General features: G+C 42.8%; 1 protein-coding gene across 4 annotated transcripts in view; it reads left to right on the forward strand.

Moving 5' to 3' along the window:
• The window catches only part of PXK (PX domain containing serine/threonine kinase like), a 75,478-nt gene that overhangs the window by 12,138 nt on the left and 40,288 nt on the right, over positions 1–23,052 (forward strand). For all 4 annotated transcript variants that reach the window (XM_082663301.1, XM_082663299.1, XM_082663302.1 and 1 more), the window contains exons 2-3: positions 13,342–13,392; positions 15,224–15,271. In XM_082663301.1, the coding sequence (XP_082519427.1) occupies positions 13,342–13,392; positions 15,224–15,271 (99 nt within the window). The remainder of the gene's footprint in view (positions 1–13,341; positions 13,393–15,223; positions 15,272–23,052) is intronic.

Here is a 23,052-nt window from a genome sequence, read left to right on the forward strand (position 1 = left end):
TCCACATAGCCTAGGCCTAGCCAAGGGCAAGTTAGCGGTCCTTCCCTGAGCCGCAGAACCAGACACGGAGTTGGGTGACTGTTTTCTCGTTCTTCCATTCTGGCTGCTAGGAGTGGAGTTAATTCATTACATATAGTGGAGGCCTTAGGGCAGTGCTGTCCAATGGAAGTATAACGCAAACCATGTGTGTAAATTAAAATTTTCTAGTAGCCCACATTAAAAACGTATAGAGAAACAGGTGGGATTAATGTAAATAATATAGCCTACTTAACCCACTATATCTGAAATACTGTCACTGATTATATGTAATCAATATAAAAATTATTAATGCATTTTACATTCTCTTGGTCATATGAAGCTTTTGAAATCTGGTGTGTATTCTCCAGGATTAGCCTCGTTTCAGCTGCTCAGTAGCCACACACTGCTTGTGGCTACTATACTGGACAGCACAGATGTAGACATTAAAAATGTCCGGAGGCACAGTTACACTAAAATGGAAAAAATTCACGTTATATTAAATGGGGGAAAAGCAAGTTTTAACACTATGCTTAGTATGCTTACATTTTCATAAATATCTGTTTATATCTGCAAATAAGTAGTCTATAATGGTACTGTAGCCACTGGACTACTTAAATTTGGTAAAATTTAAAATTCAGTTCCTAAGTCACACACAGGCCACATGTGCATAGTGGCTGCCATATTGGACCTCACAGCCTTAGGTCATTATTTTCTTCAAACTGTTGACCTGATTGGGGAAGGCTGAGCTAGAGAGTAGAACCTTTCGGTCTGCATCCAGCGGGGCTTTGTGACCATTGAGATCCAGAGCCGCCGTGGTTTTTAACAGTAAAGCACAGGAAAGAGGTTCACTGTTCATTGTGCAGCTGTTGTTAGAGGTTAATAGGAGCGTAGTGTAGAAACAGCACGGCCTAGTCAAAGACCCTGTTCTGGTTTGGTGCAACTGCCATTCAGATGGCTGAGTACTCTGTAAATCTGTGTCCACTTTAGGCATGTTCATATAAAAATGCTTCTTTCTGCTTCTTCAGAACCTAGTGTTCATAGTGGGGCTTGTTTAAAATAGTTTTCTTACTTGTACACAGTCTCTGTGCAGTGCCCAGGTAACATCCAGCCCAGATGTACGTAGACAACAGTCTGTGTACATGTAGTAGGAGGTTAGGTTGCAAAGTGCAGCGCACTGAAGTCAGGAGACTGGGCTGGGAGGCGCTGTGCGAGCCCCATATTAACTCAGATCACCCAGGCCCGGGTTCTCCTTACTTTGCCTCCACTCTCTCCCAGCCTCTTCCTGACTGGATGGACTGGTTCTGCCTGTTCAGCCAACCTCAGTTCCTCAGAATGAGAGGGTAGATGGTGAGAAAGCGTTCTGCCCAAGGCCATAGAACCGAGGAACTGCTCTGCCCCTGGGTCAGTCAGGCTTGGGGTGGAGTCTGTTCTCAGCACTTACTAGCTAAGTGTGCTTGTTCAGGGCATCTACCCTCTCTGAGCCTTGGGATTCTTATAAAAGAGGAATAGTGATATCTACCTCCACACATTGCTGGAAGATGGAATAAGCTGAGGAACAGAAGGCGTAGAGGAAGTGCTCCATAAACAGCAGTTATTACCTTCAGCTCTGAAGAGATAAATGGCAGCATGGTGTGAATAGTCACGTATGTGGTTAGTTATGAACTGGAACTTGTGTCTCAGGAAAGAGCACAGTGACATTTTTAGGCCAGGTAGAATAGATTTATGTGTAGTCAGCTCTCCATTATCCTTAGAGATGGTGGCCAGTTCTACTATAAATTATTGAAACCAGTAGGGACTCCCCTAGCTTGACTTCAACTTATAGTTTCAAGCTTTTTTCCCACCAAATGTTTTAGCATCCCTGATACAAGTAGAAGAGTTCATTTATTTGACTTTCATCTTCTGTTTTTCCAGTTTTCCCAGCACAGTAAAAGTGCTGATGGGTTGTAAAATGACCAAAAGATCTCTTGCCAAAGGAAAAAAGATGCTAGCTTGCATTTATCATTAACATCCTGTACTCTTATCTAAGCTCAGATAATTTCAATCCTTATCACTCAGGATTCCTTATTTTATTTATTAAAATTTTATTTATTTATTTTTGGCTGTGTTGGGTCTTTGTTGCTGTGCGCAGGCTTTCTCTAGTGGTGGTGAGCGGGGCTACTCTTTTTTTTTTTTTTTTTTAAATATTTATTTATTTATTTGGCTGTGCCAGGTCTTAGATGTGGCACGCGGGATGTTTGTTGCCATGTGCTGGATCTTTGTTGTGGCGTGTGGGATCTTTTAGTTGCAGCATGCAGGATCTTTTAGTTGCGGCATGTGGGATCTAGTTCCCTGACCAGAGATCGAACCCCAGCCCCCTGCATTGGGAGCGTGGAGCCTTAACCACTGGACCACCAGGGAAGTCCCGGGACTACTCTTCATTGCGGTGCGTGGGCTTCTCATTGCGGTGGCTTCTCTTGTTGTGGAGCACGGGCTCTAGGCGTGCAGGCCTCAGTAGTTGTGGCACGCAGGCTCAGTAGTTGTGGCGCATGGGCTTAGTTGCTCTGCGGCATGTGGGATCTTCCCAGACCAGGGCTCGAACCCGTGTCCCCTGTATTGGCAGGCGGATTCTTAATCACTGCGCCACTAGGGAAGTCTGGGGATTCCTTATTTTAAAGTAGCACGTTTTAAACTACATGTGTGACAAACCAAGGAACTTCTTAAAAAATTGTTTTTCCTGATTGCAAATGTAATATATGCTCATTGAGGATAAAGTGAAAAATAGAAAACAATAGCTAAGAGAATTTAAATCACATATAATTTCACCTCCGGAGACAACAACTGTTAACATTTGGTGTAGTTCCCTCTTCCTATCAATGTTATCACAGAATTTTTAATCCTTTTTTAATAGTTAACAATATAATATATACCTTTTCCCAAGTATTGAAAAATCATTTTAATACATCCTTTTTTTTTAAGATTTTTTTTTGATGTGGACCATTTTTTTTTTTTAAGATTTATTTATTTATTTGGCTGCTCCGGGTCTTAGTTGTGGCAGGCTGGCTCCTTAGTTGTGGCATGCAAACCAGCCCCAGCATGCATGTGGGATCCAGCTGCCTGACCAGGGATCGAACCTGGGCCCCATGCATTGGGAGCGTGGAGTCTCATCCACTGCGCCACCAGGGAAGTCCCTTTAAAGTCTTTATTGAATTTGTTACAATATTGCTTTTGTTTTGGTTTTTTGGTCGCGCAAATCGTGAGACATGTGGGATCTTAGCTCCCCAGTCAGGATTTGAACCCTCATCCCCTGCACTGGAAGGTGAAGTCTTAACCATTGGACCTCCAGGGAGGTCCCAATACATCCTTTTAAAGGCTTGTGTATTCTTCCACTATGTAGATAAACCATAAATAGCTTGTCCAATCCTCTCATTGCTGATATCCAAGTTATCTTAGCGGGAGAGGCTTTTTAATTAGCCCCCTTTAAAACTGGGCGTAGAAGCTGGGACGATAGAGGCTGGAAGGATGGTACTCCTTGTTAGCAATCAGAGACTGATGACATTGTTTCCCATGTTCAGAGAAAACGGCTGCTGCTTCTTTCTCCTCGGTGCTCTTGGTGCTGCTGCTGTCTCGTGTGCGCTGATTCACCTGCAGACACCTTGCCTTCACTGTTTTCTTGGCAGAAAAGAAAACTAAGTTACAAAGCTAGCCTTTGTGCTGGAAGTTTTGAGTACACGACCCTGCCTAACGCTCGCCACAACCCTGTTGGAATGGTATGGTTTTGCAGATGAGTAAACTGAGGCTCAGAGGAATTAGGTCACAAAACTAGTAAGTGGCAGAGAGCCGTTGCCCTTTCCCTGGGGCCTGTGGTTGTGACGCGGGGAAGGGGCACACATCGTAGCCGATCTCCACATAGTGGCCAGCTCCTGCTGCGGGCTCCAAAAGGACTCTGGGTGGCCTGTCCCCGGGCAGCGGCAAACGGGGGTAGATAGAGAATTAGCCCAAGGAAGAGGAGCACTTCAGTCCCGGCAGGTGCTTAGGTTGGAACCAGCTCAGGGCGTGAGGGTGAGGAGTTGGCCGTCTTAGATACCAGAACCCACATAAAAATCCTGATTGCCAGCCAGATGAGAGTTTGTGTATTTGTCTTTTCTAGCCAGTTAAATATGTCGGGTGTAGTTCTCTGAGATTATGTTCACTGCCTCTGTTTCTGCCCTTTCAGGGCGTCGGCCCAAGACATGTGAGGATTATTGAACAAGCGAAGGTTGTATTTCATTTTTAATTACTATTTAATTGAGCCTCAGATTTTCCAGGGTTTATTTTCTTTGCTTTGACGTAAGATGGAATTCATGGGTTCCCATCTTAGCAAATTATGTAATTGCTTTGGCATCATTTAGGGGTCTCTGTACTATAGAATGCTACAGAAACTGCTGTTTAAAATGCCGCATGCATTCCGTAGTCGTGTCTCAGGTCAAAGGATTTTGGAGTGCCGCTTTGCAGTATTTCTTCTGGCTGGAACATTGGCTGTCTTTGAAGTCAGCGTGGAGGCCAGCTCCCCTGGCAGGGCAGGAGACCGTCCCACAGAGGAGAGCGTGGACTTCAAAAGGCCTGGAGAAGGAGGCATGCGCAATACAGCCGCTGAATCTCACTGCGGGGATCAGAGCATGTTTGTGATGTGTTCCTTGCCCCTTCTGTGAATGCAGAGTGGAAACTAGAGAATTTGTTTTGCATAAAGTTAAAGCACAGGGTTCTGTGATTCAGTCAGTTTTGGTTGAAAAGGAGATACACTTGGCTTCGCTCAAAACTTAACCTGAGGGCTTCCCTGGTGGCGCCGTGGTTGAGAATCTGCCTGCCGATGCAGGGGACACGGGTTTGAGCCCTGGTCTGGGAGGATCCCACATGCCGCGGAGCAACTAGGCCCATGAGCTACAACTACTGAGCCTGCGCGTCTGGAGCCTGCGCTCCGCAACAAGAGAGACTGCGCACCGCGATGAAGAGTGGCCCCTGCTTGCCGCAACTGGAGAAAGCCCTCGCACAGAAACGAAGACCCAATACAGCCAAAAATAAAAATAAATAAATAAATAAAAAACTTAACCTGAGTTGCCAAAACTCAGGTTAAGATAGTGGTGATTCTTCAGATGCCTTTTAAAACCCTTAACTCTTTTCATTCGTTTGGGGGCAGGTTTTGTACATTATTGACTTGCACAGCAATTAAAGCAAAGGCATGTTCCATCCCTGAAAATCTGCGGATGAAACAATGATAAGTAATGAATATTCAGCAGAGCAAGGAGTAATCATTAATTCTAAGTGGAATATTAAGGATTGTAAGCAGCCAGGCAGGTGGCCAGTGGGCTGAGCAGAAGTCCTGCAACCGTGAGAATTTCCTCAGAAAGCTTGCTGTCCAGCAGGGTGGTGCCGCCCACTGGCCCAGAGGCCGCAGCTCTTGTGCCGTGTGATACCGTAGGTTTGAATATTGATTTTATAAAATCTAAGGGCTTGGGAGACCCGTGGGGATTTTCCGGAGAGTGCTGTTAGACTTTACCTGCATATAGGTGCACATGAAGATAGCAACATGCTGCCTCCTTCCCGAAGGTGCAGGCGGTCAGTTAACAAATACCCATCACCCGTTCGCTGCACTTCAGCCCGTTGGCTTGACCTTGTGCTGGGTGCTATTTGGAATATGAAGAAACGTGTGTTCTAGCCTTGAAGAACTTAGTTCAGTTGGAGAGGAAACCTGGCCCCCACCCCACCCCTCACACATAGGCAGACACGGGACAAAGATAGCCGTAACATGGTTAAAAAGCTGACCTTCCCAGGTTTTGATTAGGTAGCAAAGCAAAGGGAGAGGAGTGAGTGAGGGGTGTTGAGGATACACAGGGTCTGACTGGGTAGAGGAGGGATTAAGCGGAAAGAAAGGGTTAGGACAGTTCAGGCAGGCGGTGGAAGAGCATGGAAGCTAGGCTAAGGAGTTTGGGTTTTATCCCGTGGCCAGTGGGAGCCCTAGAAGGTTCCTGCGTGGGGAAGTAGCATAGTGTTGGGTGTCTAGCAAGGTCACTTGTGCTCAGCGTTCTCTGCGGGCCTCCCTATGAAGGGAAAGTGCCGGGAGGACGCAGGTCTGGCAGTGAACTGGGAGTGGTGTGGTTCGTGGGCGCTGGAGACGCACAGATCTGGCCTCCTATCCCAGAGCCACTGCTCTCCAGTCAAGGCATTTATGCTTTCAGAGACTCAGTGCCCCTCCCTGGCTGCAAATGAGAGTTACTGTTCTTCCGTGTTCACCTGAAGGTGACATTGGCAGATCTTGTGAGTGGGGCCACCACCGTAGGACCATTCGGGAAACCCTAGAGGGCTCAGGTTAGGTACCTCCTACACCGAAGAAGAAAGCAGAGTGCCTGCCGAAGAGGCCAGGAGGGCTGAGGGTAGGCGGAGAGGATGCTGTGAGCTGTGGTGGGTGCTTGGTTCACTGGTTTCCTTCCTCTCAGGACAGGGTGTTTCTTTTTGTAGTGTGAAGCTGCTTCCTATTGAAGAGGTTTTAGAACCGTGATTCTTGCCTCTGGCAGCACATTAGAATCACCTGGGGAACTTTTAAGACCTACTAATGCCTGTGCCTCGGCCCAGAAAAGTTAAATCAGAATCTCTGGCAGGTAGGGTCAAAGCATGGTTGTTGGTTTTTTTTGTGTGTTTTTTTTAAGTTCTCTGGGTAATTCTAGAATGTAGGAGGGTTGAAACCCTCTGCTTTAGAGGTAGAGATGTGGGAACGCTGACAGGTAAAAATACCTCCAGACAGCTGCCCTGTCTCTCTGTACTCTGAGTCTCAGTAAATCTGATAGCTGTGCCAAAAGGGAAGAGAGAAGAATGCCGTGGGTTAGGTGGGTTTGGAGGTTGGCTTAAGTTTTGGCTTTAGCTTCTTTTACACATTTCTTTCCAAGTGGTCTGTGTTTGTACCCTCACTAAAGTAATTTGGGGCCAGAACGATTCAAAATAAGTTTTCCTCCCTAGTTTTTCTAAAATCTCATCACACTGAGGCATGTTTGAATGCCCGCCAGCTACAGTGCAGTGAAATCTTAAGTATCTCTTTGGAAACTCGGGAGATACAAAATGTCAGTGAGGATGCTTACTGGGGAAATGGCCTGCACTGGAAGCATTAATCAACAGTTGTGGGAATGACAGTCCCTACCCCTGTACTCTCAGGATGAGTCCACCCGAGTTCCCCAGACTGGTGAGGACCCCCATCTTTCAGGGCTGCAGAAAGAGCCAGGCTCAGGGCGTCCCCAGGTCCCTGGGGGTTGCCAGCCATGTCTGGCAGGTTGGAGGGTCCTAGGAATCAGTGACTGGGGTTCCGGTTCCCAGTCAGCTGCTTCCTAGCTGTGCAACCCTGGACAGCTCACTTAATTTTGCTGAGATCTACCCTCCAGGCAGCTGTGAGGATTGGATGAGAAGTGTTAATGGGCCTAGGAAAGTTCCTGGCACAAGATCAGTGCTTATTTTACGCTAATTCTCTCTTCTCTTCCTTTACTTAAGTCAGAAATCACGTGGTCCCAGTGCCTTTCCACTTTGAACAACTTCGGTCCCAACCACCCTGACTTGCCGAAATGCCCACCCTGCTCCGCCAGGATAAGGGTGTGGTGTTGTGAAGAGGAGCGGGAAGAAGGCCCTTTGGGCGCGTGGCAGCAGATGGCAGGGATGGGCAGCCGGCATAGGTCTGTGTGACGCAGAGCCGCCCTACAGGGCCCTTAGCTTTCCCTTCTGTGCCTGGTGGTTGATTGTCTCTTACATAGACTGCAGGTTCTGTTCCACACAAGAGAGGGTGGCAAAGATGGGAATGAGTCACTGGAGGATTCTGGGCTGGTGACTCCGACTCTGGAGGTGGAAGCCTGACTTCAAATGTTGCGTTTCTACTGGTCCCCAGGGCACTCCTCTCTCTGCTTTAATCAGAGCTTCAGCCTGGTTGCAAGCAGTAGAACAGCTGTACTATGTTTAGTTGACAAATTGGAGATTTGAGGTGAAAGTATTTCCTTTTGGTCAGGCTGGGTGGTGGTACCAAGCCAACGAAAAAAATTAAAATGTTTTGTAGTTAGGGATGAACTTGCTCCATTCAAGTGGAATGAAAGTATTTCTGAGCAAAATCACTGTACCTATTTCCCATTGTCTTTCTGTATCTGCAACCACACGGCAGATGGGACCTGAGGGCAACACTGGAGCCTTAACGTGTCTTAGTGTGTCTTTACAGAAGAAACACAGTGGGGTTTTTGAGGCCACCAGTAATTAAGTGAGCCCTCTAGGTGGGAGTGCACATATTCTCAACGGTGTGGTGTGTGGAGTACCAGTAAGCTGCAGCCGGGGGCAGATGATGACAGAAGTAACCCCTCCACCACCCTGCATCCCCAGCCTCCATAGACTGGAATGACCTGTTTTACTCGATGCACCTGGAACTGGGTTTCTCAACCTCAGCACTGTTGACGTTTGGGGCCAGGTAGTCAGTCCTTCCTTGTAAGGCTGTCCTGTGCATCGTAGGTGTTTATCAGCATCTCTGACCTCTAGCTGTCAGATGCCCATAGCACTCCCTCATCCTGTGACAACCAAAGATGTCTCCAGACATTGCCAGGTCTCCTCTGGGGCAGAACCACCCTCTTTGTAGAAACACTGATATAAACATAAAGAGTGTCTCGGCAGAAACATTAATTAGGATGTCAGTTTGGGATATCGTAGTCTGACATCAGGGCCCAGGCACCGTCTTGTAGTTACTGCTTCCCTCTTGCCAGATGCTTTTCCCCAACATTATTGTGTGCCATATTATAGCCAAGTTAAAAAAAAAAAACAAAAAACCCCCCAACTCCCTAAACTGTGCATATACAGAGGGAAGGAATGGAGTCAGACTGTACCTTTCCTGTTTAGAATTATACCCCCAGCATGAACAAAACACAGGGATTGGAACATGGTAGGTGCTTAATTGATGTTTACAATTGGTTGCAATATCTTTGTAAAACACAGGTCTAAGCTTTAAACCCAAAGTATATAAAGCAGGACAGCAGTGTTAGCACCTACCAAGTGCTCAACATTGAACTGAAATTTTTAAAATTAATATTATTCCTCTTATAAATCATAGTGAAGCAATGGATGCTTGAAGTGATTTTTGAGAAGTAACAGTTCCTCCCTGACTTAGACATCAGCTTGTCTATGTGTAGTTGTTTGGAAGTACTCGATTATATGTGCTGATTTTAGCTCTACTATAAGAATGTAAAAGCCCAGACAATTTGCCAGTAAGACAACCCTGAGAAAAAAAGAAAATTTTAAAGCTAATAGACTGATCCCCAAATACAAGAATATCAGATATTTCTAGTGTTTTATCTCTGTGTATTCAGAAATAATTGCAGTGGCATATTGCTTAAGAGATTTGCCGTAGTACACAAGTTAATTTTGAAATATTTATTTTATAACCCCACATGTAACCAGCTAAGCAGGGTGCCAGGTACATAGTTGATTCACTCGTAAGTTGAGTGGATATCGTTGAATGTACCGTTCTTAACATAGTCCAGAGCAGGAGAAATTCCTGCGTATGTGGACTTTATCAACCTTTGCAAACTAAACAGAATGGAGGGCGCTTCCCTGATGGCGGAGTGGTTAAGAATCCGCCTGCCAATGCAAGGGAAACGGGTTCGAGCCCTGGCCTGGGAAGATCCCTCATGCGGTGGAGCAACTAAGCCCATGTGCCACAGCTACTGAGCCTGCGCTCTAGAGACCACGAGCCGCAATTACTGAGCCCACGTGCCACAACTACTGAAGCCCGTGTGCCTAGAGCCAGTGCGCAGCAACGAAGACCCAACACAGCCAAAAATAAAAATAAATTTATTAAGAATAAATAAATAATAAACAAAATGGAAATGAATGGTAGTGAAAATAAGATCTATTTTAAAATTCAGTTACCAAGTTAACAATGCTTATTTGGCTTTATTTTCTAAATAACCTATTTAAATCAGAATTAATTCAGTAGAAAGGATTTGTTGAGTACTGTGTTGATAAGCACTTGTTGAGTAGTGACTGTGAGTAATACCTGAATCATACCATCCAAAGATGTTAAAAGAATTCTGAGCATTTGAGGAAAAAAGTTAATGTTTTTTATATGATTTCATCTGTACCTTCATCATAACTCCTTGTGTGTATAAGCAGAATGCTGGACTAGGTCTCTGTTTCCTTCTTATTTTATTAGTAAGAATTACCTGGGGAGGCTATTAAAACTTCTAATTCCCAGTTTCTATCCTAGGAATTCTCATTCAGCAAGTCTGGTGCAAGGTCTGTGAATGTGTATTTTTAACACCCTCTCTTGTCTTCCCTCCCCAGGAGCAGGAAGATTTCAATGCTCAGGCAGCTTTGGGGGTCACTAGATTTGGTTTCTTTGGAAAATGCCATCACTGCTTATCTATTCTACCTTTTTACTTGTTTTCTTAACCATGGCCTTTTCTAGTTGACTATGCATATAAAATGCAAACTTTGGTAAAAATCATGGATCTTAGTCTTCTGACTCTACCATAGTAGTTTTGAATGCCTAAGGTTAAAATTTTTTATTTGAGATAATTGTAGATTCTCATACAGTTATAAAAAGCATTGCAGGGCTTCCCTGGTGGTGCAGTGGTTGAGAGTCCGCCTGCCCATGCAGGGGACATGGGTTCGTGCCTCAGTCCGGGAAGATCCCACATGCCCCGGAGCGGCTGGGCTCGTGAGCCATGGCCGCTGAGCCTGTGCTCTGCACCGGGAGAGGCCACAACAGTGAGAGTCCCGCGTACCGCAAAAAAAAAAAGCATTGCAGAGAGATCCCATATATTCATCATCCAGTTTTTTCATTGGTAGTATCTTGCAAAACTTGGTACAATATCACGACCAAGACATTAACATTGATGTAATCAAGATACATAATCCAGAACATTTCCGTTGGTTCAGACATCCCTCATGTCTTAGTCCATTCAGGCTGCTATAACAAAATGCCATAAACCGAGTGGCCTATACACAACAGATGTTTATTTCTCATAGTTCTAGAGGCCGGAAGTCCAAGACTAAGATGCCAGCATGGTTGCCTTCTGGTGATGGTCCTCCTCCGGGTTCATAGCTAGTAGCACCGTTTCAGACTATCCTCACATGGTGGAAGAGGCAAGGGCCCCTCTGAAGCCTCTTTTATAAGGCACTAATCCCATTCATGAGGGCTTCACTGTCATGACCTAAGTACCTCCCAAAGGTCCCACTCCCTAATACCATCATCTTTGGGGGTTAGTATTTCAACACATGAATTTTGGGGGGACAGAGACCTTCAAACCATAGCACTTCATTTGCCCTTCTCTAGCCACACTAGTTTCCCTTCCACACACACCCTCCTACCGCAGTCTTAACTCTTGGCAACCACTAGGCTGTTCTCCATATCTATAATTTTGTCATTTCATGAATGTTGTAGAAATGGAGACATGTAGTTTATAATCTTTTGGTATTGGCTTTTTCACTCAGCATAATTCTCTGGAGATTCATCCAATTTGTTGCATGTATCAATAGTTTATTCCTTTCTGTTGCTGAGTCGTATTCCCTGGTGTGGATGTAGCAAAGTTTAACCATTTACCTGCTTAAGGACATCTGGCTTGTTTCTACTTTGGGGCTGTCACCAATAAAGCTGCTGTGAACTTTCATGTGTGAGTTATTGTATGGACATAAGGTTTTGTTTCTCTGGAATAAATGTCCAGGAGTGCAGTTGCTGGGTCATATGATAGTTGCATGTTGTAGTTTTTTAAGAAACTGCCAAACTGTGTTCCAGAGTGTCTGTACCATTTAGAGTTCCCACCATTAATTTATGAGTGATCCAGTTTCTCTGTTTTCCTAGCCAGCATTTGGTGTTATCATTATTTTTTGTTTCAGCCATTCTCATAGGGATATAGTGATATCTCACTGTGGTCTTAATTTACATTTGCTTGATGACTAGTAATGTTGAATATCTTTTCCTGTGCTTATATGCCATTTGTATATCCTCTTGAATAGCAGAATATTATTGGATGGAGTGCTATTGTTGGATAGAGTGTTCTATAAATGCTGATCAATCTGTTGGTTGATGGTAATGAAATAAAATTCATATTTTATGGCAAGACAAGAAAAATTCGAACATAAAATTTTTCTCAGGAAAAGGCTTCCATTTAGGCTTCCTCCCTCCCCTTTAGTATGTATTGTGTGGCTGCATTGACTAGACCTCCTTAGGAGATAACATTCCTTCTTAATCTGGTAAAGGGTCACCATGACCCACGACTTGCTTTGTACGTGCAGATCTGGATTGTGTAAACTGTTGATATGTCATTTGATGTATAACCTGTTTGTCTTAAAAACTTATATAACTGCGCTTTGACCTCTAACAGGCGGAACAGTCCTCAGAGCTTTCTGAAAGACTGTCTCCTGGGTTATAGTCCCCAGGTTGGCTCGAATAAAAGTTTTCATTTCTTTCTTAGATTAATTGGTTATTAATTATTAATTAATATTCAGTAAGATTATGAATCTTACTGATTAATTTTTCATCAATAATGGTATTGCTGAATTTGTCTGTATCCTTACTGGTTTTCTCTTTAGTTGTTCTATCAATTGCTGAGAGAGGGGTGTTGAAGTCTCCAACTGTAATCACGGATTCATCTATTTCTTCTTCCAGTTCTATCAGTTTTTGCTTCACATATTTTGCAGCTCTGGTATTTGGTGCATGCACATTTAAGATTGTTATGTCTTGTTGTGAGATTACCCTTGTATCTTTATGTCCCTCTCTGTTTCTAGTAGTCTTTTCTCTGAAGTCTACTTTATCTGATGCTTTCACTTAATATTTTTGATCCTCTGATTTGGGTGTTTTTTTGTTCTGTTTTGTTTCTTATTAAAAATTTGTTTTTATTAAAATATAGTTGATTTACAATGTTGTATTAATTTCAGGTGTACAGCAGAGTGATTCAGATATGTATTCTTTTTTAGATTCTTTTCCATTACAGGTTATTACAAGATATTGAGTAGAGTTCCCGGTGCTATACAGTAGGTCCTTGTTAGTTATCTGTTTTATATATAGTAATGTGTATATTTTAATCCCAAACTCCTAATTTATCCCTCCCCCCTGGCCCCCACTTTCCCCTTTGGTAACCATAAGTTTATTTTCTATATCTGTTAGTCTATTTCTGTTTTGTAAATAAGTTCATTTGTATCTTTTTTTTTTTTTTAGATTCCACATATAAGTGATATCTTATGATATATGTTTTTCTCTGTCTGACCTACTTCACTTAGTATGGTAATTTCTAGGTCCATCCATATAGCTGCATGATTTGGGTGTTTTGTAATTGAGGCTCTTTTCCCCTTCTTTTTTAGGAATATATCATTCGGGTACAAAGAGGAATTTCTGTAGAAAATAGCTGGCAGGTAAGCTTTTTTTTTTTTTTGTCATTAGAAAAATGTTTAAACAAAATTCTGACTTGGGGCATCTAAAAATCTGGAAAAACTATATTAATCATATGTCTTTTAGATATAAACGTTTAGCTCTAACACATGTATTATAAAAGGCTTTTATGTTCCCAGTTGTTCAGTTTAATTCGTGTATGTTACTACAGAGAGTAGGAATCTGTTCTCCAGGTGGACACAGAGTAAGTGGGCTAGGCAAATTACTTGTTTTGTTCCTAGTAATTCAAACCTCACCTGAAGCCATGGCTTGTTGGGTGAGGCAGGTTAACGTTCAGTCCACCAGGTAGAAGGGTGAGACAGTGCCCTGGACATTGTGCATTTCATGGACTCCCAAGTCCAGTCATGGACAATTTCTAGTGCTAGTTCCCACACTGACCATAGGTAAGGATCTGCTTACAGCCCCAGGGCCTGCTTTCCTCACAGGTGGCCTCAGAGAGGCAGAACTTACTATACACATCTAGAGGTGCTTCCCATCCCAGCTGACTTGCAGAGGGTGGCTGAATTCTGTACAGGGACCATTTCTTTCCTGCTTTAGTAATTATAATGACCCTCCTGCCTTCCAAAAATCTTACCTTGTCCTTCATAGCCCAGGTTGAACCTTACCTCTCACCTTAAGCAGTCTTTGACCTCAGTGACCCATACTTGGTCTTTTCTTTGCCTGAAAATTCAAACTGCTTTTTGTTGGACTAATTATACTATTTAACATCAGTTGAGCATTTATTGTTAGGCACATTAATTCACTTAGCCCTTTAAAGGCAGTTCTGTGTGATAGTATTAGCCCCATTTTACATTCAAAAGGTAAGTAACTGGTCCAAGGTCACGCTTATATCCCTGACAGAACAGGGGTGGAATTTGCACATTCTCTGTGGTTAACTATTGTACTACCTTTTGCTCCTTTGCACTTATCAGGGATGCCCTCATGTTTAACTTTCTGATGTATATTTGTCAAACAGGCCCAAGGGCAATGTCCTACCAGAAAAATCAACCCTTGATGTAGTTTTTTAGATCCAATGCTTTAGAGTCCTGGGGGACACTTAACAAAAATGTTGATACTTAACCTCCTTAAATTCCTGAATTCCTAGGTGATCTCCAAGTAATTCTTATGCACACTAATATTTGAGAATCATCAATAAAGATTGAAAAAACTTTTTGAAAGCAAAATAACTTCCTTCCCCGGAGACTGAAGAGCTAGTGGAATTTGGCTATGGCCTAATCAATGGCATCACCATAACTAAGAAAGAATGCATACACAGTGGATGTGGGCCGTTGGCCAAGAGGGGAAACGGGCAATCAGAGAGCTGTGTGGCCTCTCTGCCTGCAGATGCGTCCAATCTCTAGACTGGTTGGATCTCAAACGGGGGAAGTTTTATCCAGGGCAAGGATGAAATGGCCTCAAGACTGTCCACATGCTTTAACTTTAATTTCATGTTCACTAAAACTTTTTTTTTTTTTGGTAAATCATTAATTCATCTTTCTAGGTGCCTGGTTAATAAAAAAAAAAATACTTAAAGGGCTATTCACCCTGGAAACAAATACGTCATCATTCTTTCTTACCTGTTGGCATCTTGCGAGTTTGGCTAGCATTAACCAGTTTCCCATGGCCCAGCCAACTCAGGGGCACTGCTTGGTCTGTTTTCTGGGGCTGCTGAGTTAAGCAAGTTAAGCACCAGGTATATAAGCCCTGCTACCCTTAATGCAAGTGCCTTGGCTCTAAAATGCCAATAAATATTAAATAGGGAAATGAAAATTGATGGTCTTTGCTGAATCAAAATACCACTTTTATTTCTTACAGATTGTTAGGAGATACAGTGACTTTGATTTGCTGAACAACAGCTTGCAGGTAATTATTTTAAAACACCAGTGACACATTTATTGCTTGGGGTATCTTAGAAACTGGTTGGAAACAACAATATTAGGAACAAGAAATTAGCAAATTTCCCTAGCAAAGGAGATAAGCTCATACTTTAAACAGATGATGTGTGACTCTAAAAATAAACTTTGGGGAATAAACATCATTTATAATAATCACCTTGCAGCTGGGTACCTTTGAGCCAGACTGCGTCCTTACCACAATCATGGGATGCTGTGTGTTATCTCCTTTTCGCAGGTTAGGAATGACTAGATGGGTTGCTAGAGTTGTTCACTGAGAGCTGGGACTCTCAGACTCTCTTAAACAAGGCTGCATAGTCAGCATTGCAGATCAACAACACTCAGCAGTAACTAGAGACTCAGCCTTTTTCAGTGTAACTTTTTTTTTTTTTTTTTTTTACTTTTTAAACTTATTTTTTGGCTGCATTGGGTCTTCGTTGCTGTGCGCGGGGGTTACTCTTCGTTGTGGTGTGCGGGCTTCTCACTGCAGTGGCTACTCTTGTTGCGGAGCACGGACTCTAGGGCATGCGGGCTTCAGTAGTTGTGGCACGCGGGCTCAATAGTTGTGGTGCACGGGCTTGGTTGCCCCACGGCATGTCGGGTCTTCCTGGACAAGGGATAGAACCCATGTCCCCTGCATTGGCAGGCAGATTCTTAACCACTGCGCCACCAGGGAAGTCCCTCAGTGTAACTTTTTTCTCTTAAATATGTATTTCTAAATCCCTTTGATTTAAATGTTTGTAACTTGGTGGCCATAATGCAAAGAGGGATGAGCTGGAAACAAAGCTAGTGCTGGTAATGATCGAAGGGTCCTAGAGAAGTGTTAGCACCGTAGGTACTGGCAATACCACCTATGTCTTCACCTGGTAGATTGGTCTTCAGGGGCCATGGGTTATTGAAGACCACTGGGCTTGTATCATATCTCAGCTTTGATTGGTAGCATAAACCCTTGAGCCAGAGTGCTTGGCTTACGACCAGCCCAGCTGGGAGGTGAACTGGCCATCATCAGTCATTCTGAGTGACCTCTGATCCTGTCCACAAAGGTCAGGAGGACTGCTGACTGGGAGGCAGCGTAATGCTTCATTTCCTTCAAAAGGCCATTTTTTATTGACCAGACTTTGGAAAAATAGCATTTGTAGAGTCCAGACTTTCATATTATTTACAACACTGCTGGAAGCATGAATGCCTTATTTTCCTTCCAGTAGAACTGGCCTGAGTATCTGCAGACCTTCTTGTAATTGACATATGGTCCTGCATTTCACACATGTTGTCTGTCTACATTTTTTAAAAATAAATTTATTTAATTTTTAAATTTTTGACTGCATTGGGTCTTTGTTGCTGTGCACGGGCTTTCTCTAGTTGTGGCAAGTGGGGGCTTCTCTTTGTTGTGGTGCATGGGCTCTAGGCACGCGGGCTTCAGTAGTTGTGGCACATCGGCTCAGTAGTTGTAGCTTGCGGGCTTAGTTGCTCCACAGCATGTGGGATCTTCCCAGACCAGGGCTCAAACCCATGTCCCCTCCATTGGCAGGTGGATTCTTAACCACTGCACCACCAGGGAAGTCCCAGAAGGGGGAGTGATTTTGTACAGTGCCGTTCAGCCATGGCTGAGTAAGAATCATGGGAAAAATACTTCTGAAATTGAAATTGCCTAGGCCTAGCCCCCAAGAATGGGGGGTGGGGAGGAGGGTTTTATCTCCTATTTGTTCTTTCTTTGGGGATATAAAGTTGAATCTCCATGACTATTCAATTATAGCCTTTTTAATATAATAGAATTTTATTTTTGCATCAGTGTAATTTTCCTTGTTAAAATGGGCACTTTCACTGTGCATCTTATTTCAGATGCAAATATCCACATGTATTGATGTTGGCTTGTGCTGGGCAGGATATGGCCAGACAGCATTTCAGTGGGAGGTTTTTCTGGATCCAAGTAAACAAACAGAAGAAAGCACATACAGCTTTTTGGCAACAAAATAATTTCAAAACAACCCCATAAAACAGACCAAAAAGATTCCAAAACCACAGAAGAAAACTGTGACCATGAATTTCAGTGTCTGATTACCCTTCTGACAGATAAATGAGTTCCTGCTGAAAAAAGAGAAATGTAATACACATATGCAGAGTTGTCTGAGTCCAATAGGAAACATACCTAAGCAAAAAAACCCAAAAAACCAGCAGGATGTAAAATTATACATGCAATATAATAATTACATTGAAATGTTTAGGAAAAAAGCTTGGAAGGAAATATGCCAAAATGTTAACAATGGGGTTCTCCAGGTGGCAGGATTATGGGTTATGTTTATTTCTGGTTCTTTATACTGTTCTGTACTTTCCAAGTTTGGTACAAGTAAACACATGCAAGCTGTATAAGTAGAAAAACAGAAAAAAAGCTGTACTTTCCCAACTTTTTATAGTGAGCATATCTTGTGGTAACAGTGAAGAAAAATCACCACCTTATTTTAAAGGCACCATCAAATTGGTGACCATCTAGAGAGATAGCATGCGACACAGAAAAAGAAGAAAGAACTGCAGTGATGGGAACTGGCAGGGAACCCTCAGACTTGGCATGGGACCCAGCCTCTGCCTCTTACCAGCCCTGAGACCTGGGCTCAGTTACTTCCTCTCTCTGTCCTCACTCTCCCTGTCTGAAGCCAAGGGGCTGAACCAGATGACTTCTCAGGTCTGTTGTAGCACAAATGTTTTGTGATTTGGCTGTACTGCCCATTGTTGACGTAGGAGAGACTACTGAACACTGGGGGAAAATGGGGACAAATTAGGGTCTGTTGAGAGCTTAGAACTCCCTAGAATACTCCCTAGAATGTAGTTGAAGACAATTTACAGATCGTTAAGGTCTGATAACAGAAATGAGAGACTAGTAGATTCAGAGTTAGGTTTTTCCTCCAGACAAAAAGCTAGTTTTCTTGAAACTGATAGAGTTTGTCATGGAATTTAGAAGCTTCTGCTAGGCTAGCATGGGTCAGATTATGGGCTCCAGACCCCAGTTTGGCTGTCATCCCCCCTTTGCTTTGTCACTCTGCAGATGTTATGAATGGAGGAACTTTTATGAATGGAGGAACTTTGGGGACTTCTCTGCTGGGCTTCTTGTTCTCTTTTCCTTTATACAAGGAACTCAAGAAGGGAATACATAGGGTACGTTGAAGAGGGAACAATAAAAAATGGGATGATTGGCTTGAAGCCATCCCTGTGGAGGTGTCTAGGAAATCACTGACTTAGTGGCTTCATCACTTTATGTGCTAGTACTCTCTCTCCCTCCTTTCTAATTAGTCATGGGAGTTCTGAATTTTATATTCTGTGACTGGTAAGCATTTGAGAAATTCTGGGAGGAAGCTGAAAGAGAAGTTTCTGTTGAATGTTAATCTCCTTTCAAAGGCAAGATTTTATTTTAGTTTTATTTATTTATTTATTTATTAGTGAACTTTAAAAAAAAAAATTTATTTGGCTGCGCCGGGTCTTAATTGCGGCACATGGGATCTTTGTTGCGGCATGCAGGATCTTTTAGTTGCCACATACGGGATCTTTATTGTGGCATGCGGGATCTTTTTAGTTGTGGCATGTGGGCTTTTAGTTGTGGCACGTGGGATCTAGTTCCCTGACCAGGGATCGAACCCAGGGCCCCTGAATTGGGAGCACGGAGTCTTAACCACTGGACCACCAGGGAAGTCCCTCAAAGGCAAGATTTTAAAGTAACACACACAGCATAGTTTTAATACTTTTAGGAATATTTATTGTGAGATCTTAAACCAGGGCAGGAAAACACCTCCCATCTGTCTAGCAGACTGACATGGCAGGGACACTCTAATCACAGCTGTTGGCAAAGAACTCTGTTTCACCTGTTGATTTGGAAGAGCTGATGGGATGTCTGGGCAGATCAATACATTTTCCTAAAGAGAAATGAAGCATGAAAAAAAAGATTGGTTCAAGCTTGGAGGCCACAAAGTTTGAAACAGATAGCTTATCAAATTCATGAATGAAAAATAGCACCCCCCCCCCCAAAAAAAATAGCCCTGTTGGAGTTTGAATCCAATGTTGTCAGATGTGACTGTCCATTCCGAGTGATGTGTGAGGTTCAGCTGGGTCCGCTCTTGGGCAGGTAGTGCAGGAAAATGCGCTGATATTGGCTGATAGTAATTTAAAAAAAAATCCTTGTTGTGTATATGATCACTTTGATGAGCAAAAGGGATTTTTCTTTCTTTTTTTTAATTGAAAAAAGTAGTAAATGAGAAATGTTAACATTTCATAGTATAGAAATAAAAATTAATTCACCAACCCACTCCCAGAGGTAGCTATTCTCAAGCAGGTAGTGTGAGTCCTTTTAGACGTTTTTGGTGCATGTATAACTATATGCCTGGGCTTATACACACACACACGTACATACACACACAAATGAGATTATATCCTGCAACTTAATAAGGGAGCTTTTAAAAGAAATCAGTTATGTTTTCAGTAATATATTACCTTTGATTCCCCTGTATTACTCAATGCTCCTGAACAAAACTAATAATAAAACGATTGGCTTGGATGTGTGCTAGCTGAGTGATGTGCTTTCTTCATAAGTATGCTTTGTATTTAGCTAATAAAGGAGCTGCTGTTACGTAAAGCCTAATTGTATGAGTGAGGAAAACAACCTGAAATTGAAGTGTGTCATCTGGCAATGAATTTTGCCATGGTTGAAAATTCACTCTAAGTATGTTCTGACATATTTTCATAAATATTTTGGAGAAATAGGCAATTTAGAATTGTCAACCAACCTCTTCATCTTGCCCAATATCAAGTTCAAGGTCTTCAGCATTGTTTGAAAAATACAACAGAGTGGAACAGGCTAAGTTAGGTTCATTCACATGGGTGATTTACATGACATGCTTGTCTGAATTCAAGATGCCCTTCTCTTTAGACCTTCCCCTTGATCAATACACATGCCACTTGGACAGCTCTAATCTACGTACAAGTGTAGACTAGCAGTGCTCTTTGAAAGCAGTTTTGCTCATTAAATTAAGATACCAATCTGACACTTTGTTTTTTTAAGTTTAAAAAATAGATTCATAGGGAGTTACCTGGCAGTCCAGTGGTTAGGACTCCGTGCTTTCACTGCCAGGGGCCCAGGTTTGATCCCTGGTTGGGGATCTACGATCCTGCATGCCGCTCGGTGTGGCCAAAAGAGAAAAAGGACTTATAAAGTTTTTTTGTTGTTTGTTATTTTTATTTCAAGGTATCTTCAGCCACTATAATTTAATATTTAAATATCTGTGATTTCTTTTAGTGGCAAAAGTCAGATATTGCTAATAATACCAGGTTTATGGCCTACATTTATAATTGAGGGATATGCTAAGTTTGTTTTTTTAAATTTATTTAATTAATTTATTTTCGGCTGCATCGGGTCTTCATTCCTGTGTGCGGGCTTTCTCTAGTTGTGGTGAGTGGGGGCTACTCTTCGTTGCGGTGCGTGGGCTTCTCATCATGGTGGCTTCTCTTGTGGCAGATCACGGGCTCTAGGCTCCTGGGCTTCAGTAGTTGTGGCTCGCAGGCTCTAGAGCGCAGGCTCAGTAGTTGTGGCGCACGGGCTTAGTTGCTCTGCGGCATGTGGGATCTTCCCGGACCAGGGATCGAACCCTTGTCCCCTGCATTGGCAGGTGGATTCTTAACCACTGCGCCACCAGGGAAGCCCAGGACTCAAAGTTTTAAATGATCTGGAAAACGATAGATTGAGCACCCGCATTTACTTTTCCTCTCTCCCGAAGCCACTCTAAAACAACAGTAAATTGATCTTACACACACACACACACACACACACACACACCCTCAAGGACAAATAGAATAGGAGAGGAGAAAACTACAACAAAAACATTTGAAACTGAAAATCCAATGGATGAGAGCTAACTAATTAAGCAGATATGGGAAGGCAGAATTCTGAGATGGCAGTGAGGGTGGCTAACCCCATTGGGTCCCAGTTTATACTACAGAACCTCCAAAAGATTTAGCAATTGACAGCACCAGCTGCTGCCTGCAACCTGGGCTGAGGTCAAGCTAAAATCAGGAGTTGAAAGTATGTTTAAGCAGTCAGATCACCAAGTCTCCCCATGTGAGCAATTTATGGCTGCTCTTCTCCCTCCAGTAGAAAAACTGAGTTTATTCTCTAGGGAGGGTAGAACAGTCTTTGGACTGGAGAATGCAGGCATAGTTGGAAAATTTACATAACAAACAGGAGACCTGACTACTCCCCACCCCTACCCCCAGCCAAGCCCTCTTCTTCCTTTCAGCTCCCAGAATACTGGCAGTCAGGCGTAGACCCTCCAGGCAGGAGACTGGAAGATTCTTTTGGGAGGATCTGTCCAGCCTAAGAGGAAAGAGCTAAAGAGAGTGAGGTCACAGGTTCTTAGAAAAATTGTCTTTTATAATCTCAGATTAAAAATTGCATTACATTACATCAGGATGCTATTAAGGAAAGAAAAGTATTTAGAAGTAAAAAAGATAACAGTAGGAATGAAAACTCTTTAGAAGGGCTGAAAGATAGAGGAAATATCCCAGGGAGAAAATGTTTAACATAGGTGGAAAATGGGAGCGAAAAGATAAGAATAGAGGACCAGTCCAGAAAGTCCAACATTGGAAAACAGGAGTTCTAGAAAAAGAAAGCAAAGGGAATGGAGAGGAAGAAATAATGACCTAATACAAGAAAATACCAAAGAATGTAAGGATATTAGTTTCTAGATTGAAAGGGCCGAGTACTCAGCACAGAGAATGAAAATAGAGCCATATAAAGGCACATGGAATTCACAAACCGAGGTCAAAGAGAAGATCCTACAAGCTTCCAGGGAGAGAAAAAAACCAGAATGAAGAATCTACTGCTTGAACCTTTAACAGCAGCACCAGAAACTAAAAGACAATAATGTAGCTCCTAAAAATTCTGAGGAAGAAATGTATTTCCAACTTAGAATTCCATATCAAGACTTGTTATCAATCAAGTGTGAGGGTAGAATAAAAACATTTTTTAACATGCAACGTTTCAAAACACTTATCTCCCTTGCTCCCTTTTTAGGAAGCTGACAGAGGGTATCTCCACCCAAAGTCAGGGAATTATCTAAGAAAAGGGCAGGTATGGATATAGAAATGGGGTTCAGCAGGAGAAAGGGCAAAAACTTCTCCAGCATAATGGTGAAGGGAGGTCCCAGGATGCCAGCTTTGCAGCAGGTATAGGGACCACCAGTCCTGCTTGGAGCATGTTGGTGGGTTCTGGAAGGTACTCCTTAAGAAGATAAAATTGATACATCTTTGTATATGAATGTGTTGAGAAAAGGCTTAGGCGGAGAGTTTGGAGTTGAATAGAAAACTTAAAAAGACTACTAATTGACAGAAAGGAATAATAAGCATGCTCTTTGGCTCAGTTGTGAATATCATTTACCTAATGTAAATATGAATATTGCACTAAATAAAATTATAACATCACTATATTGGAAGGAGTAGTAATAGAACGTGTATGGAATGAGATTAGGATTGTGAAAGAGAACTTAATCCTAATCTTCCATAATTAGAAACTTACAGATAATGCCTAAAAGTGAAAAATCAAGACATAACAATGTGAACAGTCCCCTATTCCAGAAGATCAGCCGAAAGCGTTGAATGTGGCTGCCTCTGGGGAGTGGGGAATGGATATGTCACCTGTTGAGGGGTGGTAGTAGGAGCACTGTGGGACTGCTAGTAATAATAAAAAAAGAACTATTTGACTCTTGAAATTATGTTCAT

Source organism: Grampus griseus (genome assembly GCF_964374135.1).
Source record: "Grampus griseus genome assembly, chromosome: 10".
NCBI lineage: Eukaryota > Metazoa > Chordata > Mammalia > Artiodactyla > Delphinidae > Grampus > Grampus griseus.